General features: G+C 35.7%; 1 protein-coding gene across 1 annotated transcript in view; it reads right to left on the minus strand.

Annotated features, from left to right (window-relative positions):
* Window positions 1-1,433: 1,433 nt before the first annotated feature.
* The window catches only part of SHOC1 (shortage in chiasmata 1), an 89,774-nt gene continuing 66,901 nt past the window's right edge, over window positions 1,434-24,306 (minus strand). The window contains exons 21-28 of the mRNA XM_044920401.1: window positions 22,597-22,714; window positions 21,848-21,959; window positions 19,397-19,518; window positions 15,087-15,180; window positions 9,126-9,257; window positions 6,778-6,927; window positions 5,149-6,109; window positions 1,434-1,534 (exon numbers count right to left, since the gene is read on the minus strand). Coding sequence (XP_044776336.1) covers window positions 1,434-1,534; window positions 5,149-6,109; window positions 6,778-6,927; window positions 9,126-9,257; window positions 15,087-15,180; window positions 19,397-19,518; window positions 21,848-21,959; window positions 22,597-22,714 — 1,790 coding nt within the window. The remainder of the gene's footprint in view (window positions 1,535-5,148; window positions 6,110-6,777; window positions 6,928-9,125; window positions 9,258-15,086; window positions 15,181-19,396; window positions 19,519-21,847; window positions 21,960-22,596; window positions 22,715-24,306) is intronic.

The raw sequence follows: 24,306 nt of genomic DNA on the forward strand, positions 1-24,306 counted from the left end.
AAGCCAGGGAAGAGTATGCCTGTGGTCTTCAAACATTTTTGCTGCTGTACCACCTATAATAATGTCAAAAACCCATTACCTCCATTTGAGATGACATATAAAAGTTTTGTTAATAACCGAATAGTTGCAAAGAATATAACTTTATTAGTAATTCTGACATTTTAAAATAAAATTATTACATCTTTAAAAAAATGTACTCAATGGAATATAAATACCAGAGTAATTAGAAACCTACAATCATCCATTAAAAAATATACAAACTATCCTCCAAAAATGTTGTACCAACAGTATAGGAAAGTGTTCTTTCTCCAATATGCTGACACTGAATATTGCTAATTTTCAAAAATTTTGCAGATCTGATAGGTGATCTGTTTTCCTTTGCATTTGCCTGATGAGTAATGAAGCTACATATAATTTCAAATGTTTATTGGCTATTTTTGTTTCTTCAGTGTAATATCTATTCATATATTTTGTCCACTCTTCTATTAGGTTGTCTTCCTATCAATTTGTAGGATTCTTTGTATATTAGGAATGTAAATTTTTTTTATTATGTAGGTTGCAAATTTCTTAGTTTTAAATTTTTATTTATGAAGGCAACACTTTATTTTTTTAAGTATTTATTTATTTATTTAAGTAATCTCTACACCCAGTGTGGGGCTCAAACTAATGGCCCCGGGATCAAGAGTTGCACAGTCCTCCGACTGAGCCAGTCAGGCATCCCTGAAGGCAACACTTTAAATGGGAAGTTCTCTCTCTGGTGCCTGGGTGGCTCAGTCGGCTAAGGCTCAGGTCATGATCTCAGGATCCTGGGGATCAAGTCCTACATCCAGCGAGGAGTTGGCTTCTCCCTCTCCCTCTCCCTTTGTGCGCTCTCTCTCTCAAATAAATAAATAAAATCTTTAGGAAAAAAAATGAGAAGTTCTCTAACTTGAACTTTGCCTAGATTTTAACTTTCTTGGTGATGGAGGGTTTACTCTGGTGATCTTCACTTCTTGACTTAAAGGGTCAGACTGAGATGGAGGCTCATTTTAAAAGGCTTGCTGGAGGAAAGATGGGAAGCAGTAAGCCCTTCAGAAGACAACTAAATAACATATATATACATTTATATTTATACATATACACACGCACAATACTATATATACTGCTATTGCTCTAAATGTATATATTGTATCTACTGCTTTAAAAAAAAAAGGCTTGCAGTGTTCAGGTGAATCTGGAAGATATTTGGATCTTATGACAATTATGCCAATTAGAATATTTTACATACAAAGATGCAAACAATAGGGCAGAATATATATTTTGAAAATTTAATATGGAAGCACCAAGAACATCTAACAATGTATTTTCTTTAATGAATGAGCAAATCTAAATCATTTTGTTACTAGATTTTCATCAAAAACAAAGGAATGTGGCACAGAACACTATCCTTTCTTTCAAAAAAACCTCAGACGAGTTTGTCCATCAACTCTACCAGGGACTTTTTCATACACTAGACGCCGTTTTTTGAATTGTGGTAATTGTGAGCACATGAAATCTGTTAAAAGAAGAAAAAGGAAAACCATTTTATTTCTGAGAGTAATAAAATATAGCTATTTTTTCCAGCTATTCTGGTGCATCCTATCTCTTCATCTATCTACAAAGTGTTAAAATTCACAACCTGAGATAAAATAACTATAAAAATTACATTTTTAGCATAAATGCACCTCTACCTAATGGCTCAATACTAATCAGTGTCATGTACACATATTTGTATGCTCATGCTTTGCACAAATAATTAAATCTCCCTAGATTTAAGACTCTTTCATTTAAGTTTTCCCTCATTACCTCCTATCTGTAATGTTGTGGAATTTATCCTGAGCTCTGATATATGATAGGTGGTGATCATGTATGGACTCACCTTCTATGACTGTATTATATATGACACATTAGCCTGAAATATCCTAGATTTGGATTCTTATAGAGGTTAATTAATTAAATCAGTGAAAAAGGAGGCTAAAGTATTTTAAAATGTTTTAGTAATTATTCCTGGGAATATAATCTCATAATTATAAGAGTTGGATGCCATTATAAGCAAATTTAAAAAGCAGTATAGTAGGTAATTTTTATCATAGAGATCACAAATACACATCTATAAGACAAATGGAAAATTATCTTGAGATTATGCCAATGGCTTTGAATAAATTGTCTAGGCCTGCATTAATATGAATTCTAAAAGTGTTACATCTTAAACAATGAAGGTAATGATGTGCTTTGGGAAAGCACAGTAAAAAAGTCAAAAGTTTCCATAGTGATAATGATACTAGTATCAAAGATTCATGTGAACTGTTTGAATAAAATTATTTTATGGAAGAAGTTTGAAAGCAGAAAAAAGCAATATTTCTAAATGAACATCCAATCTATGATTTAAAAATATATTTATACTTAATTAATTAAAATGTAAATAGACATTTGACTATTCCATCCCTACCCCCAAAAGCTTAAATATTAAAAGTTATTGGAAATAATTTCTGAGATCTTCTCGGAAGATTATCTTATATATTGGGATGCCCTATGTACAAGAACATATAGTAATTCACATGCTTGATTTGGTTCAAGATGGAAAAAAAATGGAATTTTTAATTCAGTTCATTTATGAAGCTGGAATAAACTTCATGTCAAAATGTGACAGAGCACAAGTAAAGAACACAATAGGTTAACTGCATTATGAATATAGATATGAAAATCATAAATAAATATTAGTAACCATATTCAACAGCAAATTAAAAGAATCACTTTTTTTTTTAATTTTTAATTTTTTATTTAACAGAGATAGACAGCGTAAGTAGGCAGAGCGGCAGACAGAGGGAGAGGGAGAAGCAGGCTCTCCACCAAGCAGGGAGCCCGATGCGGGGCTCGATCCCAGGACCCTGGGATCATGACCTGAGCCAAAGGCAGCCGCTTAACCGACTGAGCCACCCAGGCGCCCCAAAAGAATCACTCTTCAAAAGCCAATTAAGTTTATTATGGAAAAATAAGAATGATTTAATATTAGTAAACCTGTTAATATAATCCTTGACATCAATGGATCAATGGAGAAAACATGTTTGATTTTCCCCAATAGGCGCCAAAAAAAATGTGTATAAAATTTGGCATCTATTCCTCACAAATGTTCTTACAAAACTAGGGATAGAATACTTCCCATTAAGATCAGGAACAAAACAAATTATGACTATTAAGCAGGACCAAATCCAAGTTTTGTGAGTCCTGGGGTTTATACAGTTGATCCTTGAACAATGAGGGTGTTAGGGATGCCGACTCTCTCCTCTTACTCAAAAATCTATATATAACTTCTTTTAAACATAATCTCTGCATCCAACATGGGGCTGAAACTCATGACCCTGAGATCAAGAGTCACATGCTGAGTGAGCCAGCCAGGCACCCCAAAATTCTATATATAACTTTTGATTTCTCTAATACTTAACTACTAAGAGCCTACTGTGGACTGGAAGCCTTACTGATAACATAAACAGTCAATTAACACATGTTTTGTATGTTATATGTACTATATACTGTATTCTTACAAAGAAGTAAGCTAGAAAAAAGAAATGTTATTAAGAAATCATAAGAGAAAATACATTTATAGTACCATATTGTATTTATCAAAAACTCTGTGTGTAAGTGGACCCATGCAGTTCAAACCTGTGTTGTTCAAGGGTCAACTGTACAAGTTGGGAGGTCCTCTTTTATTTTATTCTTTATTTATTTTTTATTTTTATTTATTATTATTTAATCCCAGTATACTTAACATACAGTGTTATATTAGTTTCAGGTGTACAATATAGTGATTCAACAAATCTATATATTACTCAGTGCTCGTCATGGCAAGTGCACTCTTTAATCCCTGTCCCCTATTTCACCCATCCCCCACCCACCTCCTCTCTGGTGACCATCAGTTTGTTCTCTATAGTTAAGGGTATGTTTCTTGGTTTGTCTCTCTTTTTCTTTGTTCATTTGTTTTGTTTCTTAAATTCCACGTATGGGTGAGATCATATGGTATTTGGGGAGGTTCTCTTTTAACAAAACAAAGAATACAAGATTTTCTGGGAGCCTCTCAAGCCTCACAAAAGGGCCTATGCAAAAAAGGAGCTTTGAAGCTTAAGCTTCTCCCCTTTTTATTATTTTTTTCCCCTATCATGGTAAGGCTACATTTGTATGGCCATTAGAACTTAATGTTTTGTTCTAGATGTTCAAGCCAAGGTAATAAGAAATGACGTAGAAAATAAAGGTACAAGAGGTATCATTACCAGAAAAGAGAAAATAAAATTGTCCTTTTAAAAACTGATATGATTAAATGTTCAGAAACATCAATTGTAAAGTAGAGCTAATAGTAATATCTATTTAATAGTATTGTCAGAATTCAATAATCCACATAAAGGGCCTAAAAGGGCACCTGGCCTATAATAAGCTCTTAATGTTAGCCCATTAAATATTCCTGCCCAACAAAGAAGCTAGTTCTTCTAATTCACTGATTTCTCTGTTTAATCTTTGCTAATTTTAGTCTTCAGCTTTACTTAGACTTGTTCTGAGGTTTTATTTTATTTTATTTTATTTTTATTTTTTTTTTTAATTTTATTTATTTATTTGAGAGAGAGAGAACACATGAGAGGGGACAGGGTCAGAGGATGAAGCAGACTCCCTGCCAAGCAGGGAGCCCGATGCGGGACTCGATCCCAGGACTCCAGGACCATGACCCGAGCCGAAGGCAGTCGCCCAACCGACTGAGCCACCCAGGTGCCCCCTGAGGTTTTATTTTTAACTTCTTAAGTTGAACGCTTAGTTCATCTAAAGCTACAAGAATCTGACATATTTTGTTTGCATTTATTTTCTTAGATGTCTATAATTAGAATTTTGATTTTTTTTGACTCCAAATAGATTCTTTAAGTACAGTAATTAAAACAAACTTTTTTTTTTAAAATTTAGAGATGGTTCTATCTTTTAAAATTACATCTGCAAGGGGTGTCTGGCTGGCTCATGTTGGAAGAGCATGTGACTCTTGATCTTGGGGTCGTGAGTTTGAGCCCCACACTGGGTGTAGAGATTGCTAAAAGAATAAATAAACTTTAAAAAATTATACCTGTGAGTAGTTTTATTAACGTTAGATAGTGTTACCTGGTAATGATTTCTTGTCTCCTGAGTTAGATGAGGATTCAGAGTGCCTTTTCTGTCCTAAACATTTTCCAGCTCTTTGGTGGAAATAAAGACTGCTGAATTCTTTTTTATTTACATTAGGATCAGAAGCACAAAATAAATCCAAACTGGAGACAGATGGTAATTCTTTCCAGAAAGTCTTTTTAGTCCCAGCATTTGAACTTTCACATATGAAGCCTTCTAACTCATCTGATAGACATTTTTGCTGATTAGTGAATAAATTATCTTTCTGAGAGTACCATTTGTCACATGTAGTCTGCTGTACACCATATTCTAAGTTGAATGAGTGATTCTGTTGTTCCCATACATTTTTCTTAAAGTTCCAGGGAAGAGAAGATTGGGAGCCTTCTAGTGAAAAGCTAGGGGCAGACACTTCTTTATTTATAGGTCCTTTTGCATCATGTGTTCCCTTTTTCTGGTAATTTATAAAATTAGGGGCAACTCTCTTCTGAGTGTCAATTGGTGATATGTCTTCACAGTTCATTTGTGTTAGATCCAAATAAAAGACATCTGACTCTGAATCATTTTGGTTTCGAAAGGAGTTACCAGCCACATTCCTTGATTCTGTATTAACCAGGAAAGGATTGTGCACTGTGTTAGGGTTACAACTGGAGTCCTTCCAGTAGCTGGCCTGATTGTAAGAAGTCACAGGTGGTAAAATGCATGGCATTTCTCTTAGTTCCATAAGGGAAGAGTTATAGTTTGAAGTGCTGTTTGTATCTCTGTGCACTGTCTCTCCTGTATCTGAATAGTGGTAATATTCATTATGTTCTTGAAAGACAGAGTTTGAAGAGCCAGAAGCTGAACTCTGGGAGGTAAAGGTACTAGTCTGATTCCCATTTTCCTGAGGTAATGGACTTGGAGGTGAATTTGTTATGGAAGAAGAACTAATCTTGAATAAGGAAGTGATGCTACAAAAATGCTAAAAAATTTTAAAAATTAATTAATATAATACAAATACAATATAAACATCAGTCAAGTAATATAAACAAATACAATATAAACATCAGTCAAGTAAATATAAATAACAATGCTTATCTATATGTAAAGAAAGCAAGATATAAATAAGTAGGGTATTATAGTGATCCATGTCATAAGAAACATAACATAATTAGGCTCTATTAAAAGAAAAACTTATTATAAAATCCATTTTCTAATCACTTGTAATAGAATTTTTAGCTACACAAGTTATACATGAATACCATCTGCTTGATAAAAATGTAAAATTTTTACCAATAAGGCTAAAGTTTTCTTTATTACTATAAGGAAGGGCATCAGGATTGTAAGCACATATGAATAGAGTGTGTGATCACATACTTGTGGGCACAATAACATTTCAAAATAATTTGAAGTGTGATAAGCTGACTGTACTGAATTATCTATACAAGATAGCTTTAAAATGTATAATGTGATTGACATCCAATGAGAGTTCTATGTGAAATTTAGTTCAAGTAAATTATTTCTTTGCTACAGAAAGTCCAAAACAATTTAACTTGGATACCTTCATTTTGAAAACTGTTATGGTAAAAATCAGTACTCAAATGGGAAGGAAATAAACTCATATAAGACTATGGAGTTCAAAAAACTAACCTTTAACACCTTTTCTGGAACTTCAGGTAAAAGCTCCTGAAGTTGACACAGAGTTGCTAATAATATCCAGTGCAGTGAAGGTCCTTTGTTTAACATGAGCTGAGCCACCAATGGGTTAATACATGGAAAGTCAAGTAAGTACATTTCTTCCTAGAAAAGAGTTTAAAGGAATAATCAGCCACTGGTCCTTTGAAAATGATCCATTTTATTCTGCTCAATCTAGCGGATTAAAATTTTTGTCATTGTATGTATCACTCAATTTGAGATGCCTAGAAAAAAGTATGGCTAGTAGGGAAAGGAACTTCTTTGGCAGTTAAGATTCATATGCTCTCAGAATTGAGAAAAATCTTAAAGTTCATTCATTTTAATCACTCATCCAAAAATTTTTGTTACAGTTCGCCTCCTTCGAATAACAATTGTTTTACCTAATGGCAGATTTTCTAATGAGAAACGTTTTAGGGGACTTTTATAACTCAAGATTTCTTTAGCTCTCCCTTATACTTCTATTGCTATTTGATTAAGATGAACCCTGTTTATGAGAAACCATGTTTATGATACTTTCAGAAAAGCCTTGCTGTGAAGAGTATAAGAACTTCTATCGAACAGAACTGACCTTGTTGGTCTAAAAATGTGTGTTTTCAGAGAGATCTCATAAAAGTCTAGAAATACAGCAGCCATGTTTTACTATTACTGTATTTCCTTTTCTTTCTGGGTTACGCTGGCTTTTTGCACCCTCTTTGATTTTATCAAATGACAGATATGTGAGTAGATTAGACATGCCTTGGTAAGAGGGAAATTGCACAGACATACATACATCCCATAATGAATTACACCCATGTTCTGTTTAGGCATATAAAAATTCTGTGATTTAATATATATGAATATATGAATGTTTGATGAATGTATATGAATACATTAATATTTTATTTATTTGCTTTATAATTTTATTTTTTAAATAGGTAAAATAGTCACATGGTTCAAAATTCAAAACGTACTAAAAGGTGTGCAGTAAAAACTCTCATCCTCACCCCATTATCCCAGTTCTCCTCTCTGGAGATAACTAATGTTATCATTTCTTGGTATCCTTCTAGAGATGTTTTATTCATTTACAAACACATATAAATATTAATTTCCCCTTGTTTTACACAAGTGGTAGTACACAAGCTCTATGCTGCAACTTCATTTTTCATGTAATATATCTGAAAGATCATTCCATGTTAGCTTCATTATTCTTTTTTTATGTTTTCATGATTTGAATATGTTAAAAATAAAGGTAACAGAGATACTAGGTTGGTATGAGAACTTGGGAAGATTTATGCTTAAACAAAAGGAATTTCTAAAAATTAACTGTGCAATCTTACAAATATGTTACAACTCTACTTTCAGTTTCAATTATGTAACTGAATTACTGACAAAATGAAATGCTGGATTTTTGCTATTCTCATATTTACTACTCTTAAATGTTTAAATTTAGGAACTAGAAAAACATGTTTTGAAAATATTAGGCATTGAAGTCATTATATCACCTAATACACTTGATTTGAAAGTTCATTATAAGATCTTGCCATTTGCAACGATGTGGATGGAACTGGAGGGTATTATGTTGAGCGAAATAAGTCAAACAGAGAAAGACATGTATCATATGACCTCACTGATATGAGGAATTCTTAATCGCAGGAAACAAACTGAGGGTTGCTGGAGTGGGGGGTGGGGTGGGAGGGTTGGGGTGATGGGGTGATAGACACTGGGAGGGTATGTGCTCTGGTAAGCGCTGTGAATTGTGCAAGACTGTTGAATCTCAGATCTGTACCTCTGAAACAAATAATGCAATATATGTTAAGAAAAAAAAAAAAGAAGAAGAAGAAGAAGGTAGCAGGAGGGGAAGAATGAGGGGGGGAAATCGGAGGGGTAGACGAACCATGAGAGACAATGGACTCTGAAAAACAAACTGAGGGTTCTAGAGGGGAGGGGGGTGGGAGGATGGGTTAGCCTGGTGATGGGTATTGAGGAGGGCACATTCTGCATGGAGCACTGGGTGTTATGCACAAACAATGAATCATGGAACACTTCATCTAAAACTAATGATGTAATGTATGGGGATTAACATAAGAATAAAAAAATTTAAAAAAAAAGTTCATTATAAAAGATCTCATTAAAATACTTCTGTGAAGTTGAAAAATACCCATGATTCTGGAAAATGATCTAAATAAATATTGTACATTATAGTTACTGCTATATATGCTCATGCAAACATTATAGGACAAAAAAATGCTACCAAAAAGAGAATTCAAACACATGTATTTATATTTGCTTTGCAAATACCTAATTTACATATTTAGGAAATGGACCTTAGATGGTGAAACTTCAAGCCAGGATTTATCCAACCATTCATGAGGTTCTCTCTTCGAGGTCATTAAATTGTGATCAGCAATTTGCCGAATTATCAGTGCAGCCTCTTCCACTCCTGGGGCAATTATAAGCTAAAATATATTTTTTATATGTTAGAATATAGGAAATTTTAGGAAGCAAAATATATCATTCAAAATTTGTTTGTAATTAGAAGAAAAAACCCCCAGCAGATTTTAATCTTTGAATATAATTTTAGATATAATTTATTAAATGTCTATGTGAAATCCAGCATATTTTGTGAGGATAAGCAATTTTCTTTTCTTCTTTAAATATGATATCCTTATAGTTTTCCAATTTTTGGAGCTAAATTTCTTCACTTCCATTTTGTATTTACTAATAAATTTATTTGCAATTTGGATGTCATTAATATTTAATATTTTGGTTTTTCCAAGTTAAATTTAGTAGTTTTCAAAAATAAGAACTTAAGGGGTGCCTGGTGGCTCTGTCGGTTAGGTGTCTGCCTTCAGCTCAGATCATGATCATGGCATGACCATGACCCCATGGCATTGGTCCCTTGATCCGTGGGGAGCCTGCTTCTCCCTCTCCCTCTGCCTGCAGCTCCCCCCTGCTTGTGCTAGTTCTCTCTGTCAAATAAATAAATAAAATCTTCAAAAAAAAAAAAGAATTTAAAAATACAGTGCAAGATTTTTCAAAATGACATTAAAAGATAAAGGATATTTACAGACGAATTTGATGCTGTGTTTAAAAAGAAAAAAGTTGGGGCGCCTGGATGGCTCAGTCAAGCGTCTGCCTTTGTCTCAGGTCATGATCCCAGGGTCCTGGGATCGAGCCCCGCATCGCGCTCCCCGCTCCACAGGGAAGCCTGCTTCTCCCTCTCCCACTCCGCCTGCTTGTGTTGTCTCTCTCTGCCAAATAAATAAATGGAATATTTATTTATTTACTTTTAAAGATTTTATTTATTTGACAGAGAGAGAAACAGTGAGAGGGAACACAAGCAGGGAGAGCGGGAGAGGGAGAAGCAGGCTTCCTGCTGAGCATGGAGCCCGATGCGGGGCTCGATCCCAGGACTCTGGGATCATGACCTGAGCTGAAGGCAGACGCTTAATGACTGAGCCACCCAGGTGCCCCATAATTGGAATCTTTAAAAAAAAAAAAAAAAGAAAAAAGTTTTGTTTTTCAGATTTTATTTATTTATTTGACAGAGAGCACAAGCAGGGGGAGCGGCAGGCAGAGGGAGAGGGAGAAGTAGGCTCCCTGCCCCACAGGGCTCTATCCCAGGACGCTGGGATCATGACCTGAGCCGAAGGCAGACGCTTAACCAACTGAGCCACCCAGGCATCCCCAAAAAGAAAAAAGTTTTGATGTAGAATATTTTGGGAATTGTTCATCCAATACTGTCTTATTTGATGCTAAACTGTGTGTGTGTTAAACTTAACTCTAAAAAAAAGTTTCTTAATATCTCCAACTTCCTGTCTGTCACTTGTGTTTTCCTCCATGCCCTTCTCTCTTTTGAAATACCAGTCTTTTTCTTCTGCTTTCAGTTCTATTTTTATCTTCTTCATCTTTTAGATTCAGTATTCCTTCAACATATAGTCCATGTGGTTAGCAGGGTTTTTGTTTGTTTGTTTGTTTGTTTAAGATTTATTTATTTATTTTAGAGAGAGAGGGGAGTGGGGAAGGGACAGAAGGAGAGGGAGAGAGAGTCCTAAGCAGACTCCGTGCTAAGCGAGGAGCCTGACAGGGGGCTCAATCTCAAGATCCCGAGATAATGAGTGGAGCCCAAACCAAGAGTCAGTGGCTCAACCAACTGCACCATCCAGGCACCCCAGTCCATGGATTAGCAGTTTAATGTGAATAGGGAACACTGTCCTAAAAAATCATATCTTAGAAATATAAACATCCTGTCCTGTAGTGAAAATTCAAGAAACAAAGACTGCATAAACCTCATAAAATAATTATGACAATCTTTTCTTTCACAAGATAACAAATACACAACCGTTAGTACATACCTGGGGAGTACATGTATTCTAAAGGAGGATTTTCTTTAAATTATGTTAAATATGTACAAAAATTTTTTTTTGAGAGAGAGTGAGCAGTGGGGGGGGAGGGGCAGAGTGAGAGGGAAAGAGAGACTCTTAAGCAGGCTCCATCCCCAATGGAGTGGGGAGCTTGACTGGGGGGCTTAACTCAGGCTCAATCTCAGGACCCTGAGATCATGACCTGAGCTGAAATCAAGTCGGTTGCTTAACTGACTGAGTCACCCAGGCACCCCAAATATGTATAGAGTGCACAGAAATAACACTGTTTGATTCCAAATTAATTTTATTGCAGTTCTGGGTGTTTTAAGAAGATCTGACCGTTTTATTTATTTATTTATTTTAAAGATTATTTATTTATTTATTTGACAGAGAGAGACACAGTGAGAGAGGGAACACAAGCAGGGGGAGTGGGAGAGGGAGAAGCATGCTTCCTGCGGAGCAGGGAGCCCGATGTGGGGCTCGATCCCAGGACCCTGGGATTATGACCTGAGCTGAAGCAGATGCTTTACGACTGAGCTACCCAGGCACCCCAGAAAATCTGACAGTTTTATTTAAATATATAATGGCACAATTTTATGGTGATGGTTATGAATATTACCTTAATTTATTAGGGCAAGGATTCTGGAGTCATGGTTAGATTTGGGGAGATTCAGGAACCCCCTAACATTATTTTCAAAGCTTTGCATATATGTTTATCTATGCATTTTTCTACAAAAGGAGTTTATAAAAAATTTATAGAACTGTTTTTGACATTAGAATAAAATATAACGCTGCTAGCAGTATTTTCTTTTAGTTTAAGAAAATGTACTTAAACTTCCTAATGCTTCCTTTATGGCTAGGCTCTTCAGATGCCTGAAAAAGTTTTTTTAAAAATCCATACTGATGTGCTCTAACAGGCCAAAAGCCATATTACTAAATAAGTAAGTAAGTAAAGCAATAATATACTCTAAAATAATATGAGTCTAGGGAACCCCCTTTAATGTGGTAATGTCATCAAGTCAGGAGAATAGGAGGCTTGAGTACTGGTGACATTGATAATAGAGCAAATTGGTATTTGTTTCTCAGATTCTATGGAAAAACTGACCTACTTTTAAGATTATTATGTATAACTTGAAAAGCTTTTGGAATAGTTTGATCCAGGTGGGAGCAGACTTTTGTTTGGAATGGATTGTGCCTAGGCATACTTCCTGTGTCATCCCTAAATGCCTTCCTTGGAACATGTCCTCTATGGGCCATATCACTGTACCTGAATATAGTATCGCTCACTAATATCACATAACCCATATATAGAGGAATAAAATAATTCTCTGAAGTATATTTTGCATATAACTGCTTACCATTAGCTGAAAAGAGGTTGGTTAAGTGGTGAAACCACACTTGAATGGGTAAAGGAAATAAACTTAATTTGCCATTCATTGGTAACTTTTCTAAGAATTTTATTTCAATGTTTAATATGCCTCACAGGATCAAAATGATCAGGATTCTATTTCAAATAGATCATTTGTTAATTTTCTTAACAGGTTGTACTTTGATTTAATTCTATTCAGTAGATGTTTGTTGAACATTTTTTTTTTTTTAAGATTTTATTTATTTGAGAGAGAGAGAATGAGAGACAGAGAGCATGAGACGGAGGAGGGTCAGAGGGAGAAGCAGACTCCCTGCCGAGCAGGGAGCCCGATGCGGGACTCGATCCAGGGACTCCAGGATCATGACCTGAGCCGAAGGCAGTCGCTTAACCAACTGAGCCACCCAGGCGCCCCTTGTTGAACATTTTTACTGTGTACAAAGCACTGTGCTGGATGCTACACATTTTTCAAAGAAAAAGGGTCTGGTTCTTACCCCTGCCCCGGCGTGGAAGGTATATGAATGAATACGTCATGCTACAATAAAGGTATGAAGTGCTCTTGTGAGAATGGGAGGAGAGATTTATCCTGAGGGCATATTTGGGGCACATTTCTTAAAGGAGGTAGTGTTTGAGCTGGGCAACAAAAGACAGAACTCTAAAGGACAGCAGTAAGAGAAAGGGGGAGACAGGCTGGGATGACATGTTTGTGCATTGGCTGAACTGTGATAGCGTGGACATATTTAGGAAATGGTGAGTAGAATGATGCTAAAGGAAGAATTACTAGGGGCCAAATCATGAAGTTTGAATCCAGTTGAATTTGATCTCTTTTGAATGAAGTAGGAAGCTATGGAAGGTCTTTTGAGCAAGAAAATTCAATTTAACAACACATATTTATCAAGAATCTACTATATACTTGGCGCTGTGCTGGATACCAGGAATCTGAAAACAAATAAACATGTTTCCTTTCTTTCAGGAGCTTACAGTTCAGGAAGTGAAATGTTCACAGCTATATTTCAGAAATGTAATTGGTGTGAATCTATATTATGCACCAAAGGAGGACGACTAGAAATAGGAGATTAGTCAGGAAGTTGCTTTAAAACTCCAAGAGAGGTGAAGGCCTGATTTTGGGAAAAAGCAGTGGGAGTAGAATGGAGAGACATATTCCTTTTGTTTGGAATGGATTGTGCCTAGGCATACTTCCTGTGTCATCCCTAAATGCCTTCCTTGGAACATGTCCTCTATGGGCCATATCACTGTCTCTAGAGAGACTCTGCAGCTACTAATTAGGTTACAGTAGTAATGCCGTAAACTAAGTGTGGGGAGGATGAGAAGTTGTGTTTTAGACACGCAGAGTTTGAGGCACCTGTGGGATATTCATGTGGAGATTTCCAGTAGAATGCTAGAATTATAGGTGCAGATCTTAAGAAAAGTCAGGAAAATTTTAAGGATTATACTCAGAAATGAAAGCCAAATTTGTGGGAATTCTGAATTTATTTTTATTTTCTTAAAGATTTATTTATTTATTTATTTGCCAGAGAGAGACACAGAGAGAGAGGGAACACAAGCAGGGGGAGTGGGAAAGGGAGAAGCAGGCTTCCCGTGGAGCAGGGAGCCTGATGCGGAGCTCGATCCCAGGGCCCTGGGATCATGACCTGAGCCGAAGGCAGATGCTTAACAACTGAGCCACCCAGGCGCCCTGGGAATTCTGAATTTATTAAGGAAAGAGTATAAAGTGGTAACAGAAGAGGACTGAGCCCTGAATTTGGAGGAGTGTCTAAATTTCATAATAGGACATTGAAAAAAGAACCAAGAAAGGACACTGGTTAGAGATCACTACAGCAGATAAAAAGAGTGTATGTTTCTTAAGTGAACATTTTTGATCAATGGATATTTACTTTTATTCATATCCTGCCAAGTAGTAATTAAGAGATAAAATATGACTTTAAATTTATTAAAGGCTTTTAATTTTTCTTACATTTATTTATTTGAGAGACAGAGAGAACACAAGTAGGCAGAGCGGCAGGCAGAGAGAGAGGGAGAAGCAGGCTCCCCACTGAGCAGAGAGCCTGATACAGGGCTCAATCCCAGGACCCCGGGATCATAACCTGAGCCAAAGGCAGACACTTAACCAACTGAGCCATCCAGGCACCTTTCTTTTATTTTTTATTTTTATTATTTTTTAAAGATTTTATTTATTTATTTGACACAGAGAGAGAGAGAGCACAAGCAGGGGGAGTGGCAGAGGGAGAGGGAGAAGCAGGCTCCCCACTGAGCAAGGAGCCAGACACAGGGCCTGATCCCAGGACCCAGATCATGAGCAGAGCCAAAGGCAGATTCTCAACCAACTGAGCCACCCAGGTGCCCCAAGGCACCCTTCTTTTAGAACAGAAGTTGAAGTGGAAAGGATATTTATTAATTTGAAAACTGTTCTTTAGAAGGCTTTTAAGCATTTTTTAGTTTACTAATTTAATGTTTCTTTGCACTGGGCACTTGAGTTTGAGTATAATTTTGGTTTATGAAAAATACTTATAAACAAACATTTAAGAAAAGAATACCTTTACATCCAGTTCTTCTGATTTTAGCCCAAATGATATCAAAGCTGCATAAATCAGTGCTAGATGATGAAGTGTTTTTTCTGTAAGATGGTACCTAAAAAAAATTATATTATTATACTGTACTCATTTGATATCTGATTGTACCTATTAGAAGTTCATTTTCCACATTTCATGTTATGAGAATAATCTGGCTAAGATAAAGCTGTGTGGCAGACTCAGCACTCTTAAGAAGATGGTTCCACCTCCATTCTTTAACAATCCAGTTGAATCTAGGGGATGCTGAGAGTGTTTGAGGGGAGAAGTTTAATTCATCCCCTTACTGGCTCCAGGGATGGCTATCTAACTGATCCAACTATAATACTCTATCCCCCTGGTCAAAGTAACAAGTTCCGATATGAACACGTGACCACAGCCAGGATAACTAGATTCCTCCCTGGTCTTTTTCTTGAACTATTAGAAAAAACACTTTTTAAAATGATCATTATGTGATGTGATAGGGGTGTTAGCTAACCTTACAGTGGTAATCATACTGCAATATATAAATGTATCAAATCAGCATGTTGTAGACCTTAAACTCACAAAATCTTGTATGTCAATTACATCTCAATTAAAAGAACACTCTTTTTTTTTTCCCCCTATGGTAATTAAGCAGATCAGATGTGAGTCTTGAGCTATGGGTATATACTTCTACTGCCTTTATCCACTTTAAGTACCCTAAGCAGCAAAAAGGAAATTTATTGGCTCATATTACTAAGAAATCCAGGAGAGGACATTATTGGATCCAGGGACTCAAACCATGTCATTGAGACAAGGGCTCCTTAATTTCTTGGCTCTCCTTTCCCTTGCTAGTTTTTTTCTCAGGCAAGCTTTTTCCGTAAGAGTGGCTAACAAGAGTGGCTTACTCTGCCTACACTGCTTGTATAAACATTGTGGTTTCTGCTTAACACCTGCTTTTCTTCTTGGGAGTCTAGAATTTTGATATGTGCTAGGCAGAGGGTGCCTACACAGCCAATCCTTACTGAAAGCCCTGGGCATTGAGTCTCTAGTGAGCTTCCCTCGTACACAACATTTTAACAAGTGTTGTCACAACTCTTCCCTGTGGAAATTAAGCACATTCTGTGTGATTCTACTAGGAGAAGATTCCTGGAAGCTTCCTTCTAGATTCCTCTGGATTTTGTTCCATGCACTTTTTCCCTTTGCTGATTTTGCTTGGTAACCATTTACTATAATAAATCATAATCATGAGTACAAGTATATGCCGAGTCCAGTGACTCCTCTTATCAAATCATCAAACCTGGGGGTAGTCTTGGGACTCCTAACACATTTTCTTAAACAGGAACTAAGGTAATTCAAGCAATTTTATTTTCTATGTTGAATTTTCCTCATTTGGTCAGTTGATTAAGAGACTTCTTAAATGTTTTATACATCTAAAAGTATAGAACTGAGATACCTAGAAGTCTGAAAATAACTACATTTTATAATAATATCTTATTGTGAATAAATAACTCTTCATATCCTGAACATAAAACTATCTCGGACTATTACATAATTGGTTTTTTTTTTTTAATGAAAATCTGGGTAAAAATAAGTGTGAATCCCCTCTTTTTTGCTGTACTTCAATTACACCTCTGGAACATAGGTAAATAGCAATCTAAAAACAACTTAAAATTTTTTTCCAAAACAGTTTTATGTATAGGATACTTCCAAGATCTTGATAAAGCTTAAATGCTTTACAAGCAAGTTCCAAGCTTAAAATGCTATACAGCCTTTACTATATCAAAAATGAAGATTTTATACCTAAATTATTATTTTTATTTTTCAATTTTGGTAGAAAGGGAAAAAAAGGTTAAATGACTTGCTGGAGGTTACTGTTAATAGAAAAAGAAATAAGAACCAAGGTGTTTGGACTCTTAAATTTTAACTTATACTTACCCCACATAATAATAATTGTATACAAAGAGCTTGGTACAGTAGGTAAACAAAAATGTAATCAAACTGGAAAGTCAGTAAAGAAAAAAATCACATATGCAATGTCAAATAAGGAAAGATCTCTATACCTTCTCTAATAACTAAATAATATATTTTTTAAAATTTTATTTATTTGAGAGAGTGAGAGAGAGCACGAGCAGGAGGAGGGGCAGAGGGAGAGGGAGAAGCAAATTCCATGCTAGGAAGGAAGCCTGACACAGGGCTCGATCCCAGGACCTCAGGGTGGTGAGCTAAAGGAAGACACTTAACCAACTGAGCCACCCAAGGCACCCCAGACTAAATAATATTTTAAGAACTTTTACTATGAGTGATTTGGTATGTGTTATGTGATACTGTAGAGATTAAAAAAAAAAAGGAGACTAGTTTGAAATTTAGTAGGAAAGATTCATTCATTCAATCAAGGAATATTTACCAAGCATCTATCATATGAAACAATGTGCAGTGCCATGGGGCAAGTACTCCAAATGATAATACATGGCAAAATGTGGTAAATATCAAAGATGAGGAAAAGATAGAGAGCTAAGGAGTTCAAAGGATGGAGAGGTCACAATTAACTATTTGTGTGCATGAGATGGGGGTATTAAGGAAAGATAGAATAGAAAAAGTGATGTTTGGATATAGGTTTTGAAAAATAGGCACGATTTCACCAGATCAAATAGTTGGAGGAAATAGAGAATATTGTAGAAAGAGAGAAATGTATCAGCAGAAGTAGAAGTGGCAAAGTAAGGACCATGTTTGTGAACCAATGAGCAATCCTTCTGACTGAAATGAAAAACAGTGAAAATTAAGCCTGAAAATATAGGTGAGGATTATATTCTAAAGACTTTGAATATTAGGGTGAATAGTATGTATGTATTCAATAGATAATAGGGAAGTCAGTGGGCTTTTTATCAGAGTGAAACAGTAAGAGCCTGGTTTTTGGAATATTAATCGAAGGTATGACAGATTATGGAGAGTAACATGGAGAGCCATGAGGTGGGAAAACGGTAGTTAACAGTCCACATAAGATCTGATCTAAGATGTTGGTAATATAAATGGAGATAGGGGATAGATAAAAAAGAGACTAGTGGTTACATCCATAAGATATATTTTCTAATTTCGGTGACTAAAAGAAAGGCAATGGTCATAAATAGTCAAAGGGCAGAAAAGAGGAGATACTGCTTTGGAGGGGATAGAGAATACAATGAATTCACCCTGGAACATGTTAAGTTTGAGAGCCTATAAAATATCAGGGTGGAAATATTTAATAGAAAATTAGAGATACATGTCAGGAATTTCAAAAAGCGACTCCAGCTGCAGATATAATCATTATAGGCAGAAAGATGCTGATTGAAGCTATGGCAGTGAGTAAGGTTTCTAATGGATTGAATAGAAGAAAGAAAAGAATTCAAATGTATCTGGAGACTGGGACAAGGAAGAAGAAGAGGTAAAGAGAGAGAAAGAGTAGTTAGAGAGAAGATCAAAACTGTGAAGTGTCATGGGACTGAAGACCTTCAAGTAAGAAAGCACTGACAACAGTCTTCAATACTTTAGAGCAGAGAAAGATAAAAATACTTTTGAAGGTGGAAGTGATCCTGAGAGACAGATTAGTACAGATGTAGGAGAAAAGCCAGACTGCAGAGAATTAAAAAAAGGAGGTGGAAGCTGTGGGTTCGTAAAATTTTAAGATGAAGGAAAGAAGGGACATATGATGATAATTTGAGCCAGTATCTTGGCATGGATTTTTTGTATTTTTTAAGTTAAGCACGTCAATGAAAGAATAGCAAGGTGCTATTTAGTTGGTAAATTTAATAAGCTTTTAGAGAGAAGTGATTTAAGAATGGCATCTTTTTTTTTAAAGATTTTATTTATTTGACAGAGAGAGACACAGCGAGAGAGGGAACACAAGCAGCGGGATGGGAGAGGGAGAAGCAGGCTTCCCGCTGAGCAGGGAGCCCGATGCGGGGCTCAATCCCAGGAACCTGGGATCATGACCCGAGCCGAAGGCAGACGCTTAACGACTGAGCCACCCAGGCTCCCCTAAGAATGGCATCTTTTGACAGACAAGTCCATAACTAAAAAGTAATCAAAAGTGAAACACTTAAAGCAGCGACTCTTAGTGAACTAGAGGAGGATGATTTGCACAGAATGCCCAGTGGAAATATATCATCTCCAAAATTCTGATTTGTTTTCCTATCAGCATGCCTCCACCTCGAAGATCCCCACTCAAAGCAAACTAGATGAACAAGTAGAAAATTTGCATAGCTACTTTTATTCAAAGAAGAGGACCAAATAACTTAAGGAATATAAACGTAACTTTGGATGAAGAAATGTTTACTTACTCTGAGTTTAATGTTTTTTTTGTATATAAGATTATCCAACAACAGCTGTACTGGAGTGATAATGCCATCAGTCTCATAATGATATTGTCTGATGCCTTCTCACAATTCAATTCTTCTAGGTCCTAGCAGAAAAACAATAAAAAGATTCACTAGGTTGAATAGTTGTTATGAAATTATTATTACCATATTTTAATAATCTATTTTATTTTTTTTTAAGATTTTATTTATTTATTTGAGAGAGAGAGAATGAGAAAGAGAGCACATGAGAGGGGGGAGGGTCAGAGGGAGAAGCAGACCCCCCGCCGAGCAGGGAGCCCGATGCGGGAGTCGATCCAGGGACTCCAGGATCATGACCTGAGCCGAAGGCAGTCGCTTAACCGACTGAACCACCCAGGCACCCCTTGGAGTTCTGATATGAATAAATGCAATGCAGTTTTATTAGGGCGCCTGGGTGGCTCAGTCGGTTAAGCGACTGCCTTCGGCTCAGGTCATGATCCTGGAGTCCCTGGATCGACTCCCGCATCGGGCTCCCTGCTCGGCGGGGGGTCTGCTTCTCCCTCTGACCCTCCCCCCTCTCATGTGCTCTCTTTCTCATTCTCTCTCTCTCAAATAAATAAATAAAATCTTAAAAAATATATATCTATGTAATAACTTGAGAAGAGTCACGGGTATGGGCTTCCGTTTTGTGGAAAAATTAAAATCACACTGGAAGTAATAGGGGAAAAGCTACAGTAGATATCAACCAGCAAATGATAGCTTCAGCAAGGAAGGCTCATGAATCTCCCAAAGTCCTAGATATGAAGAAAGCAGCCTATAGAATGCCCCTATTTGGGCAAAGTCCTTTATAGACAGGGATTTGCCTACTCATAAGGGCAATATAAAATATGTTTAAAAACTCATGGGATAATCTGCACTGAATGCTTATTTAAGGAAGATGATAAAGAAGCCATCAATGGACTTCCAGGAATTGCTCTCTAATAGTCTAGAATCTTTTTCCTTTAATGCAATTATTTTTTTTTCAAAGTTACATTCTATTTTATTATGTTCTATTTTATTTTATTTTATTTTATTTTAGAGAGAGAGCACACACAAGTGGGGTTGGCTGGGACAGAGGGAGAGGGAAAGAATCTTAGAGAATCTTAAGCAGGCTTACATGGAGCCCAACTTGGGTCTACAGTTAATTTTTGATAGAGTGAATGATTCAGGAAGTGTCTTACTCTAACAATAAGTTATGTAACTATGAATTAAATTTAAAAGTCTCCCAAATGGTATTTCTCCCTAAATAATTGTTTTTTAAAAAAACTTTAGGGGCACCTAGGTGGCTCAGTCAGTTAAGCATCTGCCTTTGGCTCAGGTCATGATCCCAGGGTCCTGGGATAGGGCCCCACATCAGGCTCCCTGCTCAGCTGGGCATCTGCTTCTCCCTCTCCCTCTGCTGCTCCCCCTGCTTGTGCTGTCTCGTTCATGCATGCTCTCTCTCTCAAATAAATAAATAAAATCTTTTTAAAAAGCTTTAAATATGTAAGACATGGTAACTCTTAAGAAACCCTCTAACAGAGCTTTGTGTTTCCATTATATAATTCTTATACTGTTAACATTTGCTCACAATCAGACTTCTACCTTACTATATTTACCATTAATTTATATTCTATACCATTCAAACTTAGTTTCTGCTCCCCACTTCCACCCTAGTGAATTAATTTCTTTGTAATTTGTACTCCAATCAAGCAAACTTATCAGGGAGATTCAGTCAAAAATTTGTACATCTTAAATTTCAACTACAGGGATTTTTTTTGAGAGAATCTTTTTTTCTTGTTTTTTTAACTGGCTTACTTACAGGCAATCCCCACTTACCTCAGAGGAAATCCCGTATTACTAATCATGGATTAAAATACTACCACCTTTTAAGAAACATAGTGACTAAGATTTGATTTTTAAGGTTTTCAACACTGTAATTATTCTATAAATATATTTTAAAATAGGTCAATATTAACATTAAAGATTCCATACTTGCTTTGTCTTCTTAAAGTATGTTAAAAATTATAAGGCATTAAAGAAGCTTGGTAAAAGTCATTTTCCACAGTGATGATTTTAATACTTGTTATCTATTTGCAAAGTTTTGGAAGAAAACACTAATGGGTTATAGTTAAGCTCTCTATAGTAAAGCTAATAATAAATTACATGGTTATATATATTGTACTATATTTATTTATTTAAAAGATTTTTATTTATTTATTTATTTGTCAGAGAGAGAGACAGCGAGAGAGGGAACACAAGCAGGGGGAGCGGGAGAGGGAGAAGCAGGCTTCCCGCCGAGCAGGGAGCCCGATGTGGGGCTCGATCCCAGGACCCTGGGATCATGACCTGAGCCGAAGGCAGATGCTTAACGACTGAGCCACCCAGGCGCCCCTGTACTATATTTAATTTATATTCTTTACTATATAATTTTACCTGCAAAATTATGGCAGTGTGTTCATCAACTGTCACCACCACGTAACACTCTGTACATCCAAAGAGTTTCAACGACTCACTGCAGCATCTCTCCACTAGTGTGATATTGTACCTGTAAAATACCATATTTTGGGGTGACATAATGAAATGCTAAGAAAAATTCCTTAAGAAAAGCTGTATTGTCCTCTTGCATATTAAATTATTTGAACTACTGTGCTTTTTCTTTCATACATCAATTTATTCTACTTTATAAATTTGAGGAATGAAATTATGATTTATTCAGTATATATGACAAAGTAGTCGAGATGTGCATTGCCTTAGGTATTTCACTTAAAGCTTCGTAGTCCTATTTCCCATGCAATATTTAAAGCCCTTTAATTAAGAATACTCATTCTCAATATTATCAATGACCCAAAGATAGGACTATAAAATTCGCAGGAAAAAAAAGACAGATAGTGTTCATATTTGCTGGTAACAAGAGAAACGAAATTAAGATATAAATTTAGACAATAATGAAATATTTTTTCTTCACATGATTGATATATATTGCCAAAAAAGATAATATTCAGTAATTATGGTGGTATACTATAGGGAGAGAAGTGTAACTTGACATAAACTCTCTGGAAAACTATTTCTATGTGATATAAGTGCATGCTTCAATCAGAGAGAAATATGCCACGTATATAGCACAATGTTCAGCCATTTAGGATATATATACCTTTGCTAAAGTTATGAAATCAATAACTTACTTGGATTCTAGCAACCGAAGTATTTCTGGAGTATTAAGAAGTCCTTCAGATGCAAAAAACACATATGGAACCTGAATTTCCAAAAGAAATCCACCAAAACTATCCAGCAAGGTGCTTCCTAAATAAGAGAAAGTTTATAAATATTTCTCTTTTTTCTTATCCTTCAGCTCTTTCTCTTTTTTACTAAACATGAGAATAGCAAGTGTATGTTCAAGGAGTAATATAAAAATAAAACATAGTCATTGTAAAAAATCAGAAATCAGAATAAAGAAAGGTCTGAAGAATAAAATAAAAACCATATGTTATCCTACTACCTAAAAATAAAACAGCATTAACAGAATTTACTAAAACTACTATGATACGTTAATAGGAAAATAATAAATACATCAATAGATAAATGGACAGAGAACATTAATAGGCAATTTACAAAAGAATGGCTATACAAGATCAATTCACATCTGAAAAGATATGGATAATCTAAGACATTATCTGTAATTAATTAACTATAATATAACTATAAAATATTTTATGCCTATAATTCTGTCAAAGATTTAAAAGAATAATAATACCTACTTACAGTAAAGATATTGGGGAAAAGATTCTCTTTACTTTCTGCACAAATATGAATTGAGATAGCATTTCTGGAAGGATATTTCGCAATATATAAATGTATGTATACCTTTGACGCAGCAACTCATTTTACTTCTTAGAACAAGTATACAAAAATAAATAAGACATATAAGCTACTATAAATCTTATATTACAATAGTGGAAAATTGAAGCATTGTAAATGCTCCAAATAAGGAATTGGTTGAATCAATTAAGTTCATCTTTTTTTTTTTTTTTTTAAGATTTTATTTATTTGTCAGAGAGAGAGAGAGAGCATAAGCAGGAGGAGTGGCAGGCAGAGGGAGAAGCAGGGAGCCCAATGCAGGACTTGATCCCAGGACCCTGGGATCATGACCTGAGCCGAAGGCAGTTGCTTAACCAACTGAGCCACCCAGGCGTCCCCAATTAAGTTCATCTTTGAGAGAATGGAAGGAGCCTCTACATATAAACTGGGATATTTATCTTTTATCTTTTGGGGGGCCCTTATTTAATCAATTTAACATTTAATTTCACATATCAAAGATTCCAAAGTAATCATTATGGTGACTGTATTTTTAGAATTGAATTGGAATATCTCAGAATTCAAAACTTCCCACTCACACTTGAGGTGGACAGAAAATAACTTAAGGCAAGTATTGAAAGGGATGCACTGGGACTAAAAGTGTACAGGCTTTTTAATTTAATGGATGTGAGAATTCACAACCTGAGTCATGTGAAGTGTTGCTGAGAAATACAAAGAAACTGAATGATATACAAAGTGGTTTTAAACTCTTTTCGAAGTGTTTATGTATAATTTTTTTTGGCACATTAAGTTTTCTGAATCAGTCAACATACTACGACAGCATTTTCCCCTAAAATTCAATAAAAAATACTACTGCATAGAAGTATCAGGTGAAGATTCGATATAATTGTAATAGATTGTGCTATTATAAGTAAAATTTAGAAGGTAAAGGGATGAAGACAAATATAACCAGTAAACCTTACTTTACAAACGAGGAATGAGAGGTAAGGGGTAAAGAACTGGCCCAAGGTCACATGGAGTGCTGAGGTTAGAGTTTGAACTCAAGTCCTCTAATGCCATTGCTCATTCTCTTTCCACAG

Source organism: Neomonachus schauinslandi, chromosome 13 (assembly GCF_002201575.2).
Source record: "Neomonachus schauinslandi chromosome 13, ASM220157v2, whole genome shotgun sequence".
Lineage (NCBI taxonomy): Eukaryota > Metazoa > Chordata > Mammalia > Carnivora > Phocidae > Neomonachus > Neomonachus schauinslandi.